The sequence below is a fragment of the Rhinolophus hipposideros genome (assembly GCF_964194185.1).
Source record: "Rhinolophus hipposideros genome assembly, chromosome: 3".
NCBI classification, from domain to species: domain Eukaryota; kingdom Metazoa; phylum Chordata; class Mammalia; order Chiroptera; family Rhinolophidae; genus Rhinolophus; species Rhinolophus hipposideros.
The window spans coordinates 47,766,128-47,784,154 of record NC_138049.1 but is presented as its reverse complement, the minus strand read 5'-3'; the positions used below and the strand labels follow the sequence as shown (position 1 = coordinate 47,784,154).

Here is an 18,027-nt window from a genome sequence, read left to right as displayed (position 1 = left end):
AAGCAACTTCCAGAAATTAGAGTATTACACAATCACTGCTTAATTTTGCAAGAAAGTTTCAGGGTTAAGTAGCAGAAAGGTTTTGATGATTTCTGACCTTATTTAAATTGTTACCAGTATCTATCTATGTAACTGTTGCTTAAATATCCTTTAATCTGTACTTCCAGTTAAGTGAGTCAGTTTATTAATCACTGAAGAAAACTTCAGAGTTGGGGTTTTTTCCCTGAAAACTGAGGTTCAGATGCTCACAAAGTGTTGACCAAAGCCTGAAAAAGAGATTGGGAGGCCAAAGTCTTGCTGCCTCATAAAGGTTTAATTTAAAATGAGAAGCATCAGCAAAGAATAAACAGAGAACGTGAAACCTGTAAACACTAATTTTGTCTTTTAATTTCACATCACTGAAGAACTCTGAACCCAAAGGCAAGATTTCCTTCCCTCTACAAAGGAACTAAACCAGGCAAAGTCAAGCCTTAAAAACTATTTAACTCCCCTGAAGTTACATAGATACGTTGAAAACTATCATCATCATTTAAACAAAGATTAAAACATAACTGGTTCTATTTTTACTAATTTCCTCCCTTACCTCTTTCCCTCCCTCCTATCTACTGGATAGATAAATATAGGTAATTCACAAGATGCAGTGCTCCAATAATGGCAACTCTTTCACCGCCAATCAGTTTCATCTATTACCTCTGAATTGATGGCTTGGGGTGGAGGTCCAATGCCTAGGCTCTAAACCAGCATTCCCATAGCCTCCCACAATCAAACAGACCTGCTCTAATTAAACATGCTATCATGGCCTATTTAAGTGATGGACCTGCCAAAAAAAAGGGGTGACGAGGTCCCTGCTCCACCACTTCTAGCTGCATGACCTTGGTCAAGTTATCTCATTTTCTTAGTCTCATTGGACCAAAAAAAAGGGTTCTATGGAAAGTAACCTCACAGGGTGATCTGAAGGTCAAACCTTTAGTAAAAGGTTTACCTTTGCCTGAAGCAAGCCCCTTCCACTGTTTATGTGCGTTTAGGTTAACACACCTTTGAAATAAGCTGTAATCACCAGAAAGCACATAATCTTGTTAGCTATCCTGTAATCTAATCCCCATCTTGCTATAGATCCTGTAATCTAATCCCCTCCATGCAATCTTCCTTGTGTTCCCTCTTAATTTCAATTGCATAAAAGAAGTTGCAAAACTTATTCTCGGGAGTATTTGAGATCTTGCTCCCCGGCATAGGTCGTCAGTTTGGCTCAAATGAACTCTTACAAAAACTCTCTACAGATTTGGACATTTCTTATGTCAACAGTCTCAGTTTCCTCATCTGAGAAAAAGCAAAAACATCTACCTTGAAGTTAATATAAAACTAATGATATAACATATAAAGCCCTAGCACAGCACCTGGCATACAGTATGTGTTCAATAAACTTTAATTATCACCATGAAATGCAAACTTGATCATGTCACCTCCTTGCTTTTGATAATCTTTTAAAGATTCCCCCATAGTCTTTAAAACAAAATTCAAATCCTGACACAAGATGCATGAGGTCTTCCTTCAAGATTTGACTTTTTTTTCTCCCCTCCTAAGTCAGAAGTACACTCTCTCTTCTTTGAACTTGTAAACCATTCTGTTCTCAAATTATACTGTTCATATCTTACCCTTACTAAGACTACAGTTTCTTTACTGATATATTTCATTCATTATTATACCCCTATTTAAGATGATACCTAGCAAAAAGTAAGCACTAAGTATTTTTTTTATTGAAACCAATTACTTACTTTATTGTAGGAATAATATTTGGCTGGGGTTTTAATAACCGTAAACGATACCACATACATCTTCCATATACTTTTCTGATATTCTTTAATCGAATTTGTTCTGTAAAATAAATAAATAAGGTGATAGGTAAATCATTTTTCACAGTGAAGGCAAAATAAGAGTTAATACCATACCAACCTTCATTACCATTCTAATATTTTATTGGAACATGCAAGTACTGCCTACATAAATTCACAACATAGGTTAAATTTTCCGCCACAGAATAAACGATCTATATGGAAAATTTTATTCAACTACCAGGGAACCGTTTTTCACGTGAAATTTAAATAACTTCTAATTGAAAAATGTAAAAACTGACTTGAACCCTAAATATTTAGTTACATGATCAGTAATTTCTGAGCAATTCTCTCCTCCTTTCCCTTCTGCTACAGAAGGAACAAAAACGTATGAAATAGTTGAAATGTGGTTTATTAAGGAACCTAAGCTGAAATGATGTTCTTCAAATATGAAAATAATCATGTTGAATTAGAAATATCACCCAAACCCATAAAAAGTTAAAACAGGTTTGTATAAGAGTTGTGACAAAAGGTCTTAGTTTAGTCCCCAGGAAAAAATCTGCAATTCAATTCTAAAGTAATTAAACCAAAGCCAAAATATCATACATTGTTTTACTACAATAAAACTACATTCACTTGGTTTGAATAACTCTCCCAAGTTAAAAAAATTTTAAGTAAGTTTTAAAATAAAATGCCTTTTCACGAAGATGGCACACAGAAAGCAAAGAAAGAAGCCCCTCCCAAAGCCGAAGCCAAAACAAAGACTTGGTGGGCCAGTGCTAAAAGGTGTCCACAGCCACACACAAAAAAGAAGATCCGCATGTTATCCACCTTCTGGTGGCCCAAGACACTCCAAAGGCAGCTCAAATATCCTCAGATGAGCGACAAGCCTGACCACTCTGCCAACCATTGGGTTCCCCTTAGCACTGAAGTCGGCCATGAAGAAGACAGAAGGCAAAAGCACACTTGTGTTCACTGTAAATGTCAAGGCCAACAAGCACCAGATCCAACAAGCTGTGAAGAAGCTCCATGACATTGACGTGGTCAAGGTCAACACCCTGCTCAGGCCTGAGGAAGAGAAGGCGTAAGTTCAACTGGCTCCTGACTACGTATGACGCCTTGGATATTGCCAACAAGACTGAGATCATCTAAACTGAGTCCAGCTGGCTAATACTAAATATAAACTTTTTCACGATATTAAAAAACCACCGTCCTTAAATGAGATGTCAGGTGAATAAACAACTCTGCATATAATAGCATGCGCCAAAGCCACCATGTGAGAAGTCCAAGTACCTTGTTAGCACCATCCTTTGAGGAAAGCATCCACATGGGAGAGCTACAAGGCAGGCGGCGTCAGAACCACGTGTCGTAAAGAAGGAACCTTGGAGGGAGCGGGGAGGTGGCAGAAAAGGTGCTATGCAGGGGGACTGATCAAATAAGTTAATACATTACGGATAACTGGAATCCGTTTTTCCCTGTCAGAAAAGGGTCTTATATGTATATATGAAAAAACAGAAAGCAAGAATGAATCCTGCAGTGTTGGATTGGAACTGAAGGTATCAGTATGAACTAATGTCATTTAATGTAGTGATATAGAGGGTGCCAAAAAATGTATACACATTTTAAGAAAGAAAAAAGCTTAAAACTGCAATATTCAATACTGAAAACAAAAGATGAATACAAGTCACGTTTGACTTCTGCAATTACAAGTGGTGCTCAAAGTGGAAGACTTCTGTGGCGAGCGTGTAAACTGTTCTAACACCAGAGCAGAAGAAGCAGGATTTGTTGCTGTGCGAGGCCTCCTGGATCTTCCCTTGTGACATCACACACAATACGATGCATCTCAACCTTATCATGAAAGCGTGCAATTGTTAGGTGTGTTGGAGGTTCTATTGCACACTCACCCCTCCATTGTTGTTGTACTTCCAGAGCATTCTCAAATGTCAAATAACACTTGAACATGGTCTAGCACTCCTTGAATGACAACCATGCTTCCGCCATTTTCTTTGACTGTCCTGCCTGTTGAATGGTGATGCTAGCGTTTATTTGATTAACGCCATCTTCTGAGCAAATGTCATACTACACATTGCCACCGTAATTCAATTCTGCTTCAAAGATAACAATTCAATTCTGCTTCAAAGATAACATCTCTTAAAACGTGTATGCATGTTTTTGGTACCCCGGTAGATATAGTTCTACAAGTATACACATACACATGAGGTGTGATCGAACAATACATTGAATGTTTAAATTTAAAAAATGTATTTCAGTAGAAGATACATTGCCATTAATAGCCCTCAAAACACTCCCCCTCACATCGAACACACTTATCCCATCGTTCTTGCCACTTTCTGAAGCAGTTCTGGAAGTCCTCTTTTGTGAGTGTCTTTAGTTGCACTGTTGTGGCTGCCTCGATGTCCTGAATCATTTTGACTTTGGGGAAGAGCCAGAAGTCACACGGTGCCATATCTGGTGATTAAGCTGGGTGAGCCACACCGTAATATTTTTGACAGAAATTGCCATATACCAGAAGCGATGTGTGATACAGTGTTGTCATGATGGAGGATGATTTATGGCACACTTTAAAACATACTTTCTCTCAACTATAGCTCACACCCGACTGACTGCACCGAACAAGTTGAAACTTGACACATACTGTTACTAACGTTCAATGGACCACTTCCCATACTGAAGATCCCTGCCTTTCCGTTGGATGGGACTCGGCAGCATTCACCATATTTTGTGATCACAACAGAAAGGCTCCGTGTCACACATCGCTTATGGTTTTGCAATTTCTGTCAAATAAAAACATTACAGTGTGTCCTCATCCACCTTATTCACTGGATCTGGCACCGTGCGACTTCTGGATCTTCCCCAAAGTCAAAATGACCATGAAAGGTAAACATTTTGAATTGATTCAGGACATTGAAGCAGCCACCACAGCACAACTAAAGACACTCACGAAAGAGGACTTCCAGAACTGCTTCAAAAAGTGGCAAGAACGATGGGGTAAGTGTGTTCAAAGAGAGGGGGAGTGTTTTAAGGGGGATTAATGGTAATGTGTCTTTTACCGTAATAAATTTTTCATTTAAACATTCATCGCATTTTTTTATCACACCTCGTACATATTCCCTCGCTCTGTCTAATAAGTGAGCCTAGAAACAGTGACATCTCAGTAGCAGTGAGCACAGCTAGCACCTGGTTTCTAAATGCCATTCTCCACTAACAGGAACCAGGGATCCAAGTATCTTCCCACAAAAATATTACTAAAAGGAAAAGAATGATTTTACAGTGGTAAAGTGTGGTAGGCTGAATAATGGGGAGGTCTCTACCCCCACAAGGATGTCTAGATCCTAATACCCAGAAACAGTGAATATATTAACTTACATGGTAAAAGGAAGTTTACAGATGTGACTAAATTAAAGATCTTAAGATAAGGAGGTTATCTGGGTGGGCCCAATATAATCACAGGGGTCCTTATAAGGAGGCAGGAGGGTCAAAGACAGAGAGATAATATGACAATAGGAGTAGAAGTTGGAGGTGTCCTTTGAAGATGGAAGGAGGGGCCACAAGCCAAGGCATACTGGCTATCTCTAGAAATTGTGTAAGTCAAGAACACAGATTCTACTCCAGAAAGAACCAGCCTTGCCAACACCGTGACTATTGACTAGCCCAGTGAAATGGATTTTGGACTTCTGGCATCCAGACCTGTAAGAGAATAGATCTGTGTTGTACTAAAGTTGTGGTAATCTGTTACAGCAGCAACAGGACACTAATACAGAGAACCTAGCAATCACCATCTTAATCAGGTTATTAGTGAACATCACCATCAATGGGACAAACCACAACCATACAACCTGACGGAATGAAATGAGAAGAATCAGTTTTGTTAAATTCCTAAGATACATAACCTGAATGTAATCATGAGAAAACACCAGATAACCCAAATTCAGGTCATTCTACAAAATAATTGGCCTATAATCTCTAAAGTCAAGAAAAAACTGAAGAACTCTTCCAGACTTAAGGAGACTAAAGAAAACAGGTCAAATAAATGTGATGTGTGATTCTGAATTGGATCTTTTACTATAAAGGACATCATTGAGCCACATGACAAAACTTGAATGGAGTCTATAAATGAAATGGTAGTAATGTTAATTTTCCGATTTTTATGGTTAAATTATGGACACTTTTGAAAATTCCACTGGCAATTTCATTAAATTAAGCCTCCACAGTCTCCCACTTTCAGGTATGAAACCAAGGAAATATTTGATACGGTTATAATGGTGAAGTCTCTTTATTAGCCAGACAGCTGATCAATTCAAAGGAATGGTATTATCCCAAAGTCCCTTGCCAGGACAAAGTACACATGGTTTGCAGCCCCCACACTCTTGCACAATGTGTGCCTACCTGCGCCTTGTATGCCTCACTTTTCCGATCCAAAAATTAAATCTTAACCGGAGAATATTTAAGTCGGTTAGTAAGTACTACAAAGTATGGTTTACACTGTAACACAGCGGCCCTTACATTTCCAGCACAACTAAATATTCATAGTACACATTCCAAATCTCTAGATAAATGACCTCAAGTCAAACTGGAAGTAAAGTCCTTCCAGACCATTTTTATAAGACACTTAGAAGAATAAAAAGAAGTTCACTTACAAACTAATTTATAGAATCACTAGTTCCATGGCCAGTGAAAATGGTTAGTAATATCATTAACTTATGATGTAGTTTTTAAAGAAATTATCCACATTTATAGAAAAGAGAAATTACAAGGTCATAAAATAATTCTGTGGTTTAAAAAACAACATAACAACACATTATGACTGCTCTCAGCTGCCGAACATAAAGTTTACATGACTGTGGGAGCAGTCCAGATTTGGGGGGAGGTAATTATGCTTGTCTTTCATAAGCTATACAGAGCCTTTGCTAAAACAGCCGCATCCATCTGTCCATGCCCGGCTGATCTGCCCGTCTGCAACAGAACTGCGTGAATTCAGCGTCGTACTCCTGGGACCCAAAGAGCTGAAAGAATGTTAGCCAGATCTAACGTCTTCAAACCTGTTTGCCAGCTTACCACAAAAGAGTTTTTAAAAATTACGTACCTTCTTGTAGATTTCTAATTTGGCATCTAAAATTTTTCATTGTAAGTTTGAAGAGTTGCAAAATATGCCATTTCTAACAAAAAGTTGACATTTTAAAATAAAATAGCTCCACTGCTTTTTAATGAGCCGATGAAACCTAAAAACCATAGTAATTTCATACCCATCCATTTACAAAAATCCAAGAACAAGCGCTTCATTCTACTTCCCCCACATAAGTTACCCTAATGTGTTTTTATCCTGGTAAGTCATTCCTTATAATACTAACACATACTCCTTAAAATTGTTTTAATCCCTGTAACTATTCAGTTTTTTTCCAACTTTTTATTGCGGTAATTTTCAAGCCTTTGACAAAGTTGAAAGAGTATTAAAAAGAACAATACATTTCACCTAAATTTACCAATTGTTAACACTTTGCAACTCTTGGCTTTATCTCTAGCTCCCTCTTTCCCTCCCCGCCTTTATCTGAATTATTTTAGAGTAAGTTGCAGACATCAAGACACTTCACCTCTAAATGCTTTGGCACGTCTCGTCATATAACATCAGTAAATTTATCACACTTAAGTTTAACATCTGTAAGATTTTATGAGTTAAAATATCTGGGGCCGGCCCTGTGGCTCAAGTGGTTGGAGCGCCTTGCTCCTAACGCCAAGGTCCCTGGTTCGATTCATGGACCAGTGAGCTGTGCCCTCTACAGCTAAGATTCTGAACAACGGCTCTCCCTGGAGCTGGGCTGCCCTGAGCAGCAGGAGGTTGGCTGAGCAGCAGGAGGTTGACGTGAGCTGCCGCAGCGAGGGAGCTGTGTCCTACACAACTAGACTGAGAAACAACGGCTTGAACCAGAGTGGGGATGGAGGGAGGGGGAAGAAAGGGAGGAAAACATTTCTGACACTACATTTTTTTGGTGTTATCAAGGCAATATAAATATCACAAATTGATAAATTACTAAAATAAGAGTAATATATCTATTGTGCTTTCACTTATAAGCAACTTGTAAATATCTCATATGTTCAAAAAGAGTTAAAACTAAATACTAAAACCTTTTTAAACTAAAAAGTACACTTTTGTCAATATGGCACAGTGTTGGATGAAACAGCTTTATCTTCTACTTTGTGTATCGTGCTCAAACTTGAAGACGCAGATTACCTTGAATGACTCGATTTACAGAAAATCCATGCCTACAACCTAACTGGCAAAGGCAGTCCTCATTAAACTAATTCTGCAAATCAAATTTGGTCAAAAAAGTCTGATTTCATGTTTCAGTTCAAATATATCTATACATGCTGATATTTTGAGGATGACAAAAATCGCTGAGAAATAAATTTGAGGACATGCCTTTTCATAGAGATTCAAATTAATAAAACTTAATGATACACAGGTAATATAATTTACTTAAAAGAAAAAGATGTATCACACTACTCTTTCCAGACTTCAGAGACTCCTAAAACTACTTGTAAATCCCTGAAGAGTTCAAGAAAGTAGTACCAACAATCAAAAGGTTATATTCAATACTCCAAAACGTCTGAAAGACTTTATACAGCAGTTTTCTAGTCACCCAAAGTCTCTCTGCAGCTAGTTGAGCATACAGCACCTCACCATGATGGTACTGGTTCACTCGTTGTTGGGCAAATTTTGTTCTTTTATTAATTAAAAAAGATAGGAAAACACATTTTACTCTAATAGTGCAGTCTGGTTCCCCGAATGCTTCCAAATACAATAGGAAAGGCATGAGAATGATACTTTGGAAGTGAAAAATTGGGAATCACTGCTCTAGACCACTAAAACTATACAGTTCACCTAGTTATCCTAATTTCCATGTAGACTAGGAGAAACTAAAGCATAGTGTTATGCTCTTAACTTGAATCTGAATAGTTAGCCATAATGTGTGATTCTCAGGCCAGTTAGGAACCATTTGAATTTGGGACAGATAGAGGCTTGACTAAACACTACTCACCATCACCGCGACCCAATGAATATAATCACAAATTATTTAAATTGAAAGGATTTCAGAAACTTTGGTTCATTTGCCACCCACCCCCGTGCATACTCTGGCAAAGGAGTAGGAAACCCAGAAGGCAACTAACTGAAAATGTTAGGATCAGAGCAGAACCACCTACCACCACCAGAGTTTACAATCTTCAGGAATGTCTGAGGATTATATAAGTGCAATACACAGAGGGTGACAAAAAAATGTATACACGTTTTAAGAAATGAAAAAACTGTATTAAAATTGTAATACTCAATATATACAAAAGCAAAAGCTAAATACAAGTCATGTGTATACGTTTTTTTTTGGCACCCCTGGTATAAGTGCAAACCAATACAAACCAAGTGGTTCAAATAGATCAAGAACTAGTCAGTCTTCCTAAAGCTGGTACTTAATTGGACAGCAACATACAACTATATCATACGCTCACCCACTACCTCAATTCTCTTTTCCCCTTTTAGTGCTGAAACAAGTACCACAGACCAAGGTTTTGCAGTCTCAGCATTACTGACATTTTGAACTAGATAATTCTTTGTCATGGAGGGCAGCTAACCTGTGTGTTGCAGGATGTTTGGCAGCAGTATAGTCTCCACCCTCTAGAAGCACCCACCCACTGGAGACTATACTAGACACACACACACACACCAATAACACTGCGATATAGAGGCCTCATTGTCAGCAAGTTCAGTGATACGGCCTGCAGACAAGGGACTCAGGGAGAAGAAATAAAGGAAAGGTTAGAATAAACAGAGGTGATAAAGCAACAAGTGTCTTTTTCCATCCCTCTAAAAGTATCCTTCAGAAAAAGAGAATCCCTATATATTTGCCTACTTATGAACACCTGGGTGGGTGCTCAGGAGCTTGATTTCTTTATTTTAAAGACCAAAAACAGCCAAGAAACAACAACGACAAAAAAGCTTGGGGAAGACAGGCTAAAACAATCTCAATTAATGTTAGTTTGGCATACTTAGAGGTCATCTAAAGGCAAAAATTTTTTAACTTAAGATTTCCATAATTATCCCAGGGGGTATATCTCACGATTACAAGTATTAGCTGTCACTGTAAGCAACCTTTGTAAAAACCACTTTAAAAATACAGCAAGTCGCTTCATTATGGAGATTAAAAATATATGCCTAAGGGATGATGAAAACACCTAATGTTATATAATGCCACACTTGTGGCTTGAATGAAAATTTCCAGTCATGGCATCATAGTATTCAGAACCCAAAGTGCTGTATCCCAAACAAATGCAAAGAAAAGTATATATTCTGAAGACCTGTTAGATGAGTCAAAAAAAGAGCTGTGATCACAAAATCACTGAGGATGAATACATGAAGAATTTGAAAATAATTGTTTCTTGAAATGTAAGGAGATAAAACTATTTTTAAAGTACTATATTTTATTATATGGGATTTTAAATATGCAACTAAAATTTATAAACATTTTAAGTAGATTGAACTTCATCCTTAAAATGATATATATTCAAGCTGGCCAAAAAACTTTTTTCGTCTCATTAAGAAATAGAATTGTAGGTCAGATCTTGTCATTTCTCTGCTTAAAAACCTTCAATAGTTTCCTATTGCACCTAAAATAAAATCCATGTCTACTTAGAGACATGGTCTGCACCCCGGCTCCCTCTCTGACTTCATCCCAAATTATTCTCCTCACCTGCCACACTCCTGCCACTTTGGTTTTCTCTGTTCCTGGAATTTGCCCAACTCCTTGCTTCAAAAGGTTTCGTATACAACTATTCCCTCTACCTGAAATAGGCTTTTCCCACCCAATTCAATCTTGGAATGGCTGCCTTTCTTTTGTCGTTCAGCTTGAAGAAACGTTCTCAGGAAGATTTCTCTGAATACTCCTCACACAGAATTCATCACTACCTGTTATTTTTTACTGTTTATACGTAGTATGTCTATCATCTCGAGGATGAGAACAGGGATCTCATCTATATTGCTCACCCCCATAGTCCACTGCCTAATATGATGCCTGGCAAATAGTAGATGCTTAACAAATTTAGTGAATGTATGAATTATCTCATTTAGACAGCCCCCCAACCAGCCTGGGCGTGGGTATGTATGCATATATTATTATTATAATTAAAAAACTGAGGCTCAGAGAGGTTAAGCAACTGCCCAAAGTTACAGATGGTACCAAAGGAATAGCAAATAATCACTAAAGAGATGGGACTTGTGCCCAGGTTCAAATTCATAGGCCTGTGTGATTCATCACTTTATTTCAACTGCCTTCCCCTAATAAAAGAACTAGATTGCCTAAAAGACACTGTGTCCCTGTTCTCATTAACTTAATCACACCTATCCTAACCATATCTCCAAAGCAAAAAATGTACTATGTAAGAAATCCTAGTAAAAAATTTAAGAACATGGGGCAGATGATACTTCTAATGAAACAACTGAGTAGATGGTATATCTAATAAAAGTCTAATGAAATACTTTACCAAAAAAAGTGCTACAAATAAAACTGGAAGGTCTTCAGTACTAAAGTGTGTGTAGGACAAAACACAGCACATAAATTTCAGAGGAAAATGGCAAACCAGTTATTTTTTGTTTGTTTTAGCTCAATTTGCTATAGAAGTGTCAAGGTCCAAAAGAAAAGCAAACATCCACTTTATTATAAAGGACTGTATCCTTAGAAGAGTCCCAGAAGTGAAATTACTAGGTTTAAAATTTTAAACATTTTTATAGCTCCTTTCTAAAAAAGTAATGACTACACATTCTGTTGTGCTCCAAATATAATAATTTGTGTATTTGTCTAATCATAATCCTTCCACTCCACCCAGATTAAAAATACTTATCAAAACAGGACTATATTGCATCCATCTTGTATTGTCTGCTGCTCTTAGTACAGGCAGACAGTGAAATGCTCAATCTATTATATTAAACTACTAGATGTACCAAACAGGAAAAATCTAAAGCCAAAAAGATCTGGAATCTATATGAAAAAATTCCTCCATCCACACTGCTTTAAATAAGGAACACCTTTAAAGAGAATGAAACACAACGCCTTTCAAAAAAACAATAAGATGATAAGATGATAACATTTCTTATCAACAAAGTCTGGTAATAAACATTTTTAAAAAGGAAGTCTGAGTACAATATGGATATATTTGTTATGACCTTCTTTATGTCTGAATAAAAAGTATGATTAACAGAACAAACATCTGAGAAAATGAAAATAAGCCTATCTTTGTTTTTCTTCAAGATCAAACAAGTATATAATGTGACCTTCAAATAAAAACAATTTTACATAATGCATTTACTAGGCCACTGTTTGTCACTGTACCTATAAAGCCTAAATGTTGCACTATAATTCATACTGCCAAGTCCTCAACTGGTTTCCTCTCCTGTGGAGCACTTATGTGTGTCTATGCTACACGTCTGATACCCTTTTCTGTCAGGATAGAACTTTATTTTAAAACGACTAAAACTTTGCAGATTTCTAATACTCCTTCAAGATCTAAAGCCTTAGGAAGACGATATGCTCTAAACTGAATATGTGCATTCATAAAATATGCTCCTTTGAACACGAAGCTGATACTAGTTTTTTCTATTTAAAAAAACACAACACTCAAAAAATCCACTCACCAAGAGACTGAGGTAATCAATTCCACTGTAATTAGAAATCACCTAATAAATTAAATCACTAGACAGACCAACAATTCACTTCAAATAAAAATGTTTATCCCCATCCTTTGCCCTGCACTCAATCCTCAAAACTGATAAATGTTAATAGATTACTATTGGGCCAATCACCAAACAGCTTTTAAGAGAAAGCGAAACATGAGTAAGTACAGTAAGGAAAGACAGAGAGGAATGAAAATTCAAAATCTGCACTGCACTCTCTCCTTCCCACCATGGTACTTATATTCCATAAAAAGCCCAAGCTATCTTAGAATTCTCTTTCTAATCTGTCCATTCCTCTGCATCCTGACTTCTCAGTGGACTAATAAAACTCCAAAATGGACTCATCCACTGAAAGGGACTCCTCCATCTTTCCCCCCATCCAGCCACCATCACCTTCCAATCTCCCTTCCGCCAACTCATTCTTCACGCAATGCTCCACAAAAGCAAAACTGGCCATGTTGTTACCCTACTTAAAAACCCCCCTCGCTTACCCAATTAACCTATGAGGTAAAGCATATACCTCCTAAAGTGGCTGATTTGCTCCGAAGTGCCAATCACATTACATTTTTACCATTCGCTGAACATCCCCACGCTTTTGCACCTGCTTTCCCCTACATCAGGAATGTGCTTCTCCCCGTTACCTTTTAAGACCTTCCTTGGCATGAAACACCCAAATCCCCAAACAGAATTATTCACTCCTTCCTCTGTGCTCCCACAGCACTTCGCACTTGCCATTTTAATATTTGTTATAACGTGTTAATTACAGGAGGCGGTATAGGGCAAATAGTGGCTAAGGAGAGCGGCTCTGGCATAAGACAGATTTGGGTCCAACACCCAATCTTCCACCTGGTGGCTATTTAGCTTTAGGTAAGTTAGTTACCTCCCCGAGGGCTCCATGTTTTCATTAATAACACTGGGATAGTATATGAGTATAAGTAAGTGCTACTGTGAGCGCACTTAGTACTACCCACCGTGAGGCCAGTAAACATTCCATGAAGAGCAGCGAAGCTGGGATGAGGGGGCTCACAATTCTCTCACACTGGAAGGGGATGTGGGTCCTTCCCTCACAAGAGGAGGGATTAAGTCTAAAGTCATCCCCACAAGGGAAGTAGGGGATTGACTGCATAGACAAAAATGTTGAATTTCCCTTGGTGATGGAATTACAAGCAATTTCTGTTCTGTTCCTTTGTGCTCTGCTGCACTGGGTATATACAACTTATTAAGAAAAAAGTTACATGCACTTAAAAATCTGATCTATCACCTGGAAGCAGCATCTAGCACCAAGTTAATGCTCTATAAATATGGGCTAAATGCAGCAATTTCTACAGTGCATTCAATTTTACAAGCCATGTTTATAAGCATTTATTTATTCACTTATCATGATCACTTCTTGGGTAGGTAGGAAGGGTTATTCTTAGTCCCCCTAGAAAATGAGCCTAAGAGTTCAGAAATAACTAAACAGGGACTACTAGGCTGGAACTTAAAACTAAACTCTAACTGTCCAAATTCAGAGTTTTCTTACTCTACTACTAAGCACTAAAAGTGGACTCCTACTCACATTCCCGTCAGAGAGCTGAATCACTTGTACACCATTTGAGAGGGAGCAAGCAAAGAAGAATAAAGAAATGTAACTTTTTTAAAAAGTTCCATTAATCCTTCCAAACAATAAAATAAAATAAAAATCTGAGTGCTTAAGTTCCAGATCAGATTGTTCCAGAAAGACTATGTAACCAGCAAAAACAGTAGGAGCTTACAGCCCTATGTGCCGGACACCGCTCTAACACTTTCCATGTATCAATTTGTTTCTCACTTTAATTCTAGGAAACAGATAACTACAGCTCTATTTTACAGATGAGTAAACTAAAACACATAGGGGTTAAATAACTTGCCTAAGATCACACAGTAAGCAACAGATCCAGGTTTCAAAACCAGGCAGTTTTGAAAAAGTAAGATCAAGGATTAAGGTCAATAAGTTTTGAAAAACTAAGGTCACAAATAATCCGATTAAAAAATGGACGTAAGTATTTCTCCAAAGAAGACATAAAGATGGCCAGCAGACACATGCAAAGATGCCCAATATCACTAATCATCAGGGAAATGCAAGTCAAAACCACAATGAGATATCACCTCACACCTGTCAGAACAGCTATTATCAATAAAACAAGTATTGGCGAGGCTGTGGAGAACAGCGAGACCTTGTACACTGTTGGTGGAATTGTAAATTGGTAGAGCCACTGTGGAAAATAGTATGGAGATTCCTCAAAAAACTAAAAATTGAACTACCATACGATCCAGCAATTCCACTTCTGGTATTTATCAAAAGAAATCCAAAACACTAATTCAAAAAGACATATGCACCTTATGTTCATACTTGTAAATAGCCTCCTGTCAGTACAAGTCACCGAGTTATTTGGCTGCAAACATCTGAAAAAACTTATTTCCAGAGCTTTGGGTAAACCTGTAAGTCAAGATTTCTCTTTGCTATTCAAGACACTGCAACTGGACTTTAGAAAAAAGGCATTATGATAAAAAACATCTTTTAATACCACTGTAATTTTAAAGAAACAACTCGAGTTATTATGGTAGACACACAAAAAAATCCAAGTGGTATCCACCAACTGTCATGACGATTAGAATAGCATTTAAGCATCAACCTTAATTTTTATAATGCAGTTTGGGGCAAGACCAAACAAATACATCAACATACGCACATTTACTGACTAAGTCAAGTCTGAAGCAGAGAGCCAGATGTGAAGAAGGGGCAGATCAACACTTAACTTTCTATCTAGCAATGGAAACAATAGAGGGCTTGGAAGCTAAACAACTAAAGACCTGGCTCCACCACACAGGAAAGTTACTTAACTTCTCCAAACTCCAGGTTCTTCATGTAAGAATAAAGGTGATAATAACAGTACCCATTTAGTTGTATTTTTAAGAGGATTAAATAAACATTTGAAGTCCGTGACTTATAGTCAATATTAATTCCCTACCACTTTTTCAAAGACCAACTATATGCTGAAGGGAGTCAATATGACTTGCCTACAAGTTATCAAGCAAATTTTATAATACAAAACCCACCATGAAAATATGACTTTCAAATTTCAAAAATCCAGTGTTGATTAAAATGTTAATTTGTGAAATCAGGGCAGCTTTTTGAAACACATTCTAACCACACCTACTTACTCTCCCAATATCCTTTTGTCTTCCACACAACCAACTGCACACAAACATAGGTGTTAAGTGAAAATAAACTATTATACTGCAAAGTGCACTCTTTGAACTTGAAATAAAATTACCAGAATGGCCTAGGTTTTGCAGATAAGGGAAACCATTACAGTATTAAGACTTCATCACTTACACACAACCACTGTCCAAAGAACCCAGACAATTTAAATAAACTTAGGGAAAAAAGGTACAACAGACCAAAATCCAGTTTTCATAAACTGCCCCCTGAATGAGAAAACTGGTAACTTGAGGCAGATTTTTGCACCTAATGGATAGTTTTATTATTAAATGCACAAAAAGATGGCATCCTTTATTATTTATCCTACATGCAATGTAATTTAGTTCCATTATGTAAGTCATGCATTTTACAGAGAAATTAATCAGTCTTGAAGCCTAAGTTCTGAGCTGATTCAATGCCTAGTGTTACCATTTCCTGCAAAGTACAGTACACGAGTATAGGCTCCCACCACACCCAATGTGAGGGAAGATACTTAATCAAGTCAGCATAGCTCTTGTGAAATAGAAAGCTTTCCCCAAAAGTTAATACTCAACACCTACAAGTTACTGTCAGTGCTTCCATAAATAACCCATTAGGGCTTTGCAGTTCCACTGGCTTTTAGACTGTCACCTGCCATATGTCCTAGGAGAGTGCAACAAATGGAATCCAAGCATCACCTAAACAAAAAAAATGCCTTGACAAGAACCTGTATCATTCTGGGCTCGAAACCGATGTTTAAGGTGAAGGTTGTAGGACTGACAACAAATGGACCAGCTACCTCACAACTACCTACACGGTGAACTGCCTACAAGACTGAATCCTGCACAGTTGCACTTTTTCCGCCATAAACAGGAAACGCCAAGGAAAAGGAAATACAGAGAAGCCTATTTTGGGGTAAGGGGAGCAGCGGCATTGCTTCCAACTACCACAAGCGAGTTGAGAAATGACAGAGCCACGGGGGAAAAGGCCGAGAGGAGGGGCGACTGGGGAGCTCCGCGGGAATCCTACACAGGCCACCGCGCTCCCTCGGCGCCCAAACATCTGTAACGACAGCTGCAGCAGGGAACCGGCGCGCGGGAGGAAGACGACCGCGGCTGGGGGGCTCCGACGCGTGCCCCCGCGCCCTCCTTCGCCGACTCTTTCCTCACCTCCCAACTCCCACCCTCCCCATCCCATCCCGCTCCCTCCGTAAAGACAAATGCCCACCAACAGCGGGGGCAGAGAAGACAAAGAGGCGGGTGGAGGCTGCAGAGAGTATTCAGAACAATGGGGAAAGAGGGGAAACTCCAGAGCAGGACAACGCCGGGTGGCGGGGAGGCGCCCGGAGAGGCACCGAGGGCAACACCGCGCCCGGGCAGCGCCGGTGGCCGAGGCCCGGCCGCGCGGGCGGCTTCACCCCGGACACGGCGAGCGGCGCGGCCCGGAGGGGCCTGAGCGCGTCCGCCGGCAGCTGCCAGCGGGACTCACCGGCATTCTGGTCTCGGGGCCAGAGGTAGTATGTGGCCGGGATCACGATGAGCCCCACGAAGGAGGTGAGGAAGTAGAAGAAGGTGTTCCCGCTGTCATCGTACTGGAACTGCTGCCCCGCCATGGCACCCCCTCCTCCGCCTCCCTCTTCTCACCGCCGCCACCACGACCCCGCTCCGGGATCCGGCTCCCAGCTCCCCGGCCCGGTGTGGCGTAGCTCGGACGCCGACGCCGCCTCTCCTCCCCGCCCCCACGCTACTCTCACCGGCAAGCCGCCGCCGCCGCCGCTGCCGTCGCCAGCCCTCGCGAGAAGAGACTTTCTTCCCCGCAAGGTACCGCCCCCCAGCCCCTCTCCCCCACACGCCAGCTAAGGGAGACGTGGCGCGCGCAGCCGCGAACTCGGCGAGGTCCCGCCCTTGGCTCCGCCCCCGACGCCGCAGCCCCGCCCCCGAGCTCCTGTAGTTCCGCCCCTAACCCCAGAGTCCCTCCCCCTGCCTTCTGCGCCTCTTCACCCAGGGTCCCGCTCCTGGTCCCGGGTCCGTGTACCTCGTCCCAGCAAAGGCCATGGGCTCGTGCCTGTCACCTGGCTGCGGCCGGGGTCACAGCCGTTCCGAGCAGAGCTCCCTTGCCTCCCCTTCTCCTATCCCACCTCACCCTGTCCTGCCTTCTCCCTTTTTACTATCCCTGGTCGATAATGGTTCCTTAGGTTCCGGATCCGCGCCTCCAGCCCCCAGTTTTTGGAAACACGGGTCATTCAGAGCAGAGCGGTGCAGGGG

The 18,027-nt window shown here is 40.0% G+C and overlaps 1 protein-coding gene across 1 annotated transcript in view; it reads right to left on the bottom strand.

Annotated features, from left to right (window-relative positions):
* The window catches only part of SEC63 (SEC63 homolog, protein translocation regulator), a 68,231-nt gene extending 50,556 nt beyond the window's left edge, over positions 1-17,675 (bottom strand). The window contains exons 1-2 of the mRNA XM_081045315.1: positions 17,252-17,675; positions 1,773-1,872 (exon numbers count right to left, since the gene is read on the bottom strand). Of these exons, the coding sequence (XP_080901441.1) occupies positions 1,773-1,872; positions 17,252-17,375 (224 nt within the window). The 5' untranslated portion in view covers positions 17,376-17,675. The remainder of the gene's footprint in view (positions 1-1,772; positions 1,873-17,251) is intronic.
* Between the last annotated feature and the right edge of the window lie 352 nt (positions 17,676-18,027).